General features: G+C 33.7%; 2 gene segments (V, D, J or C); one reads left to right on the top strand and one right to left on the bottom strand.

The window, feature by feature from the left end:
- Positions 1 to 940: 940 nt before the first annotated feature.
- Positions 941 to 1,452, bottom strand: LOC107104956. The segment is given in 2 exon segments: positions 941 to 1,263; positions 1,362 to 1,452. Coding segments are annotated over 2 exon segments (414 nt in total).
- Positions 1,453 to 2,352: 900 nt separating this feature from the next.
- The window catches only part of LOC107104955, a 21,174-nt gene continuing 16,614 nt past the window's right edge, over positions 2,353 to 6,912 (top strand). The window contains exon 1 of the C gene segment in view: positions 2,353 to 2,414.

The raw sequence follows: 6,912 nt of genomic DNA, 5'->3' as shown, positions 1-6,912 counted from the left end.
AAAAAAAAAAAAAAAAAAAAAAACAAATGGGGAAAAAATTGCATTGATATGGAAGTTCAGAGCATTAATGGTGCAATATGCAGTACGCTTGGTTTGGTGTTATCAGTATGATGCAGAATCTGTAACATGATTTAGAGTTCATCAACTTTTAGCAATCTAATGGCAGTGGGGAAGAAGTTGTTGCAGAATCTGCTGGCCCTGCATCGGATGCTGCGAAGTGTCTTCCCAGAGGAAAACAGGGAGAACAGTCCATGGTGGGGGTGGGAGGGATCATTGATGATGTTAAAGAGGCTCAATAATCATATTATTGATATGATATATTGTTATGTCACTCTTGTTGAAACAACAAACTGTTTGGTGCCTGTTTACATCTTATTATGGCTAAAAAAACCCATAGAGAATATAGATAATATGAGATCAGCAGTTAATGTGAAACAAAAGATGACAGTGAAATATATGTCCTCAGTCTACATCTCTGGTTTGTTTGTTTTTTTCAGATGAAAAGAGGCTCTATTTTCTAACCTGTTTTCTTCAGGCCTGAAATGCATGAGTGTGAAACGATGTGATGAAACAAAGAGGGATAAACTGTCCATTGTTCTTGCTGAGTATTAATCAGGTAATCAGTTTTACATTAGTGATCTATAAAAACTTTTAGAACTACAGCAAACCTGTAAAATTACATAAAAACTCTTTATATTTAGTCTATTATTTGATTGTAGCTTTTATAAATTATTTTCAAGCTTTTCATATCATTAAAGCTCTGAAGAGGGTAATACGTTTTAAAAATCTGAAATACAACCAGTTAATAAATGTAATTATCAAGTTAAACATCGTGCATTGACCTCCAACAAAGTGATTGGACTCTTTAGTAATTGGAGGCTTCAGCAGCCTCTGTAGTTTCAGTTCAGCCTGAGGGGGGAGGTTTTTGTATGATGATTTTTCACTGTGTGAAGTACTCATGAGTGCTTAAAGGGAACTCCCCGTTACAGTAGTAAACTGCAGCATCTTCAGCCTGAACTCCACTGATGGTCAGAGTGAAGTCAGAGTTTGATCCACTGCCTGTAAAACGACTTGGAGTCCCTGATGCTCGAGTGCTGGTGGAGTAAACCAGCAGCTTAGTAACCTCTCCACCTTTCTGCTGGTACCAGTCTAAACGGTTGGAGCCAAAAACATTATGACTGGTCCTGCAACTGATGGTGACGGTTCCTCCTATCAAGGAGCTCACTGCTGCAGGCTGAGTCACTGTGGGCTGGATTTTAGACTCTGAAGAAAAATAAAACATCAGATTTTAAAACCTGACAGCTTCATTTCAGAGGGACAGATGTTCATAGAGGAGAGGAGTTTGATTCTCTGGACTTTACCTGTGAAGCAGCAGCAGAGGAGAGTCCAGATGAGGACGCAGATCAAAGTCATGTTTTTGATGAGGAGGATTTCTGTGTCTTCTGTTGTCATGAAGGACAGCTGTCAGTCATCCAGTCTTCAACTCTCAGGACTATAAACTCTCCCAGAGCGCTGGAGCATGGAGCTGCTGATGCAAAGTGGCTCTATGGAAATACTGACGAGTCCTATATGGATTCAGGATCTAATGGATGATACTATTTAGCAATGAATTAAACAGTTTTTATCTGTCATTAATGTCTAAGTAGTTCATACAGTTGCATACATTGTGAATCAGATTTTCCAATATAATAATTTCACTTTTCAATTTACAAATTATGCTGCAATCTGTTTACCTTCAGGCACAGCCCAGTTAATTGTGTTTTAATGCCAGATTCAGAAAACAACCTTTAAGTAGTTATTAACCATACTTTACACATAGCTCCCATCAGTGTATCAAAAACATTCTGTCTTTGGTTTTAATATAATTGACCAATATTTAACTAAATTAAATGTTGTGTTTTCTTTAGCTTTGGACAGAAAATCATCATAACAGAAACAGAGGCTTGAAAACCTCAGTCGGTGTTACTTAATAACATCAACTAAAAATATCCTTTATATTTAGATCTGCTTGTTAATTACATTTTTGCTGTTTGAATTCTCTGTTCATTTCCTTTTTAGGATGTATTTTTGAATCAAACATATCAAACATAGCTGATCACTGGTTCACTGCCAGAAACACTAATTATACATAAATCATTACAGGAAATATTGGCTCCATTTCTATCAAATATAACAATTTTCATTGAATATTTATTGTTTTTATTCAGCAATTTCTCATCCAAACTAAATGTTCTGTTGTTTTATTTTTATTCTACTTCATGATATTTCCCATAAAGCTGATGTTTTGGTTAATGTGTTTGTGTCAGAGTCAGAGAGCCGTGTCTCTCTACAGTCAGAGGTTTTTTTACGACCACTCAATGAGTTTGTATCACTGTGGTGGACTTTTGGTGGAGGAACCAGACTGGATGTTGGAAGTAAGTCTTTTACTGGATTTAAAATTAAATCTTATATTCTGTTGTTGCTTGTCTTTGGTCTAAAACATTATTTCCTAAACAAAAGAAAAAAAGTCATTTAAAAAATTGTCCATTTAAATCTAAACATTCATTGTAATGAAGAAGTCAGATAAGCTTTTTAGTGACAGAAATATTATTATGGGTGAGAGTTGAAACTACATTTATATTGAAAGCAAAATGTTGACAGTTTTGAATTTATTCATGTTTATTATATTTTTTGTGTAATCAAATAGTAAATTTAATGTAGATGAAGAGAGATCCCAGTTATGTTTGGCTATTATATCGTATATGACTTTAAATATTGTCTCAAATTATTTTCAGTAAAAAAATATTTACTCTAGAAAAAACTATTTATTGTTTTTGAAATTGTAAATCTGCTAAACATGCTTTAAGAGCTGTAAGATTATTGCATAAATTTGAAAAAAATATATATGTTTTTTGTAGATGTTAAAATCTGTTTTTGCAGTTTGATATGAAACAGACTTTATTTGATATATAAAACAATGATATTTCATGTGTAATACTTGTTGATTCATTCAAAGTAAAGTTATGGGAGGTTTGTTAAGTGGAAAGGAAACAATGTGTCTCAGTAACTGTTGGAGCAGAAAAAAAAAACATCTGGTGGAAATATTTTAGTAAAAAGCATCAACATAGTCAAAGTTTCCTGGTGTCATTTCATGCCTTCCTGGTTTCTGTTCTCTAACCTGATTGGTGTCTCCTAGGGGATGCTCGTCCCACCCTGACAGTGCTGCCCCCCCTGCAGTGAGGAGCTGCAGCAGGGGAAGGCCACCCTCATGTGTCTGGCCAACAAGGGCTTCCCCTCAGACTGGAGTCTGTCCTGGAAGGTGGACGGCAGCAGCAGCAGCAGCTGGGAGGAGAACAAGAGCCGAGGAGTGCTGCAGAAGGACGGCCTCTACAGACACTGAGGAGAGACCAATGTTCCCAGAGACAACCTGACTTGTTCTTTTTTCATTTTTTTTTTCACTCTGCTACTTTTTAAAGTGTTCTACAGCCAAGTGTATTGTCTGTAAAATGTGTATCAGATTTCATTCTTAAACCTTTGTTTCTTCTCAAAATTCTCAATTTTTTTACATAATAAAAAAATAAACCATCATATTTGTTGTATGTGGAGTCAATAACGGTAAAATTATTAATAAATCATCGTTTTGTATAAATGAAAAGACATTTTCATTAAGGAGAGTCTCAACTCAACTCAAACTTTATTTATAAAGCACATTTAAAACAACCGGGGTTGACCAAAGTGCTGTACAGGAATCACAGTTAAGTAACAGATAAAAGCTAAGGCTAAAATACATAAACACATAAAAATAGAATATGATAAATGTTTCAATTAAAAAACATTTTAAAATAAAATAAAATTTTAAATAAAATTTTGCCAAATGTCCACTTAGACATGATTAAAAGCCAGGGAGAAGAAATGTGATGTTAAAGAGGATTTAAAAACCTCAAAGGAGCCTGCTGATCTAACATGCCAAGGCAAGTTATTCCAGAGCCTCGGTGCCACTGCCATAAAGGCACGATCACCTTTAGTTTTTAGTCTGGTTTTAGGCATCGCGAGTAGCAGCTGATTAGAGGATCTCAGTGTTCTGACCGGGGCATGAATTTGGAGAAGCTCAGTCAAATACTGGGGGGCTAGACCATTAAGAGCTTTAAAAACAAACAATAAAATTGGGAAAACCAGTGTTCCCAGTAAAACATTTGATTTGTTCTTTTTTTTTTCACTCTGCTACTTTTTAAAGTGTTTTAACCTTCTATTTCTTCTCAAGATCCTAAATTTTTCAACATAATAAATAAAACATAACATCATATCTGTTGTATGTGGAGTCAATAAAGATCAATTAGCAACAAATCACCATTTTGTGTTCATGATAAGACATTTTCACACAGTTTTACTTAATTTAGTTCAATATGGTTTAATGTGGAACATCTGGTCTTAGTCTTATCAGAACTTAGAGAGCATTCTTCTTCTCTATGCCATAAAGTCCCATTAGCTTTGAAACTAAAGGTCAACAAAAAGGTAAGAATGGGTCCAAGCATTTTTTTTGGATTATGGTTTCATCTTCAAATATATTACTTTGTAAACATATTGAATGTTTTTCCTATAAAATAGGAGACAACTATGTAAGGCAGCGCTATAGGTAACCGCCTGGGAACCTGGCAAGCCATAAGAATGCGTTCTGTGGCACGCATGGCCTCAGTTAATCCGTCCCCCCCTCCTCGATGAACGGTTGTACTGAAACAGAAATTTTCTATTGTAATGTAAATTGTAGTTGAAAATAAAGAAGTTTTTTATTTGATTTTGATTGGTTTGATTGTATATCTCTATATAAAGATAAAGATATACAGAATATTTGTAAAATATGTATAATAAGATGGTAAATCTTTGACAAAAGAGGAAAAATAATGTAATGAAATTTATTATGAAAATTGACTGAAAGAGTAGTGATGATGTCATAAAATCAGTCAAAGTGATTTTTCTGGTGAACAATTTTTCTCCAGACAATCTTTTGCGTCAAAACTGTGCGACATTTTTTGTCATTTTAATTGATAGCAAATTCACTGAGATACTCAGGGCCTGTTCAACATTATTTGGTTAATGACCACAGATTATTCATCTTTATCTGTGTCAGAGGTAGATGGTATTGGAAAGACTTTTATAATGAATCAAATATTTGATCCTTTAAGAAATCCAGGTAAATCATATTTACTTTTTTCTTTCTTCAGTATCACAGTTTTTAAATGTAATCTGATATCTAAATAAAATAGGTTTCAAACCATGTCTTTATAAACAAAACAATAAAAAAATGCCATGTTTTGTTTTTAAGTGTTTGCTTTCAGTTGGCATTACCAGTCATCAATAACATTTCTATTCTTTCTAGATTAGTTAATCTATTGATTGTTTTCTATTTTTGTTCAAACTATCTGCTCTGAAACTCTCATGAAACTCTTTTTAGTTTAATTAATGAGCTTCTAGAGGATTTAATCAGCTCTATGTTCTAATTAAGCTGTTCTCATACTCAATATTTCGTTCAAAGCTTCTTTTTTAAAATTTAAATTCCTCTTGAAGCCGTCTTTGGTCTGAACCAGAATTAGAGGCTTAAACAATATTTTTACTGTTTAAAGAATCTGTTCAGGCAGGAGAGCTAAATCTGCATCAAGTTGTCAACAATGTTTTTTTCCATTTATTCCTAAATGCTTGCATTTCACTCTAATCTGATTAAACTTGCTTTTTTTCATGGTATACATGTTATATATTTTTGAGGAAAGATATTTAGATAAACTGATTTTTACTCTGTGTGTGTTTATTGATCTGTGTCAGATTTAAAAAATGTCATGGTCTCATCTGTTTGCTTGTAATACCAGTTATCAGTTATGTTTCCATCCATTCCAGATGAGTTAATTTATTGATTGTTTTCTATTGTTGTTCAAACTATCTGCTCTGACAGAATCTTCAGCTTGAACTTCAGTGGTGTTCAGAGTTTGATCTACTGCCTCTGAAACAATTTAAAGTCCATGAAACTCTTTCTAATTTAATTGATGAACAATTAGAGAGTTTAATCTGCTTTATATTTTAATTAAGCTGTTTTTATATTCAACATTTGGTTCAATTAATTTTTTTTTAATTTAAAATGTTCTTGAAGCTGTTTTTTTCTGAACCAGAATTAGAGGCTTAAACAATAGTTTTTTTTTTTGTTTTTTTTTTTTTACTTTTTATTTAGTATTTTTCCAATTTTACATTAAAACAAGCAAACAGACAAAAAAAAAAAAGAATATGAACAGATAAGGGCGATAAAAATATAGCAAAGATATAACAGAGTCCGAGTTTAGTGAATGTAGGGGTCCCACATGTCTTAAAAGAAAAAGGGTTTATCTGTCGTTCAAGTCTTATTGAGGGTAAGTCCTTTCCGATTTATGTAATCAAACCATTTCCTCCACTGTTCTTTTAGGTATTTGTGCTTGATCCTTAAGTGGTAGGTAATTTCCTCCATCATGAAGATTTCCTCTACTATTAAAATCCATTGCGTCAGGTGAGGAGGGTCACTTTTAAACCATTTTCTGGTAATCGCTTTTTTAGCTGCCACTATCAAGATTTTGAGAAGATAGATGTCTTTCCGTTGTATTCCTTCACTCTCCAGCCAGCCTAAATACATTATTCGTGGGTCCTTGGGTATCTTGTTTCTTATTATTTCTTCTGTAGCCTTTACAACTTGATCCCAGAAGGTTTGCGTTTTTGTACATTGCCAAAATATATGAGAGTGACTGGCATTCATCTGTCCACATTGCCTCCAACATTGTTGTTGATTATGGAATAATTTATTTTGTAATTGAGGTGTTATGAAGTAGCCTATTAAATTTTTCCATCCAAATTCCCTCCAGCCTCTGGAGCTTGTGGAGGAGTGTTGTGTTTTGCACATTGAAAGCCAGTCACTCTTTGACA

The sequence above is a fragment of the Cyprinodon variegatus genome, unplaced genomic scaffold, assembly GCF_000732505.1.
Source record: "Cyprinodon variegatus isolate N-32 unplaced genomic scaffold, C_variegatus-1.0 Scaffold1975, whole genome shotgun sequence".
In the NCBI taxonomy this organism is placed as follows: Eukaryota; Metazoa; Chordata; class Actinopteri; order Cyprinodontiformes; family Cyprinodontidae; genus Cyprinodon; species Cyprinodon variegatus.
This window is presented reverse-complemented; position numbering and strand designations above follow the sequence as displayed.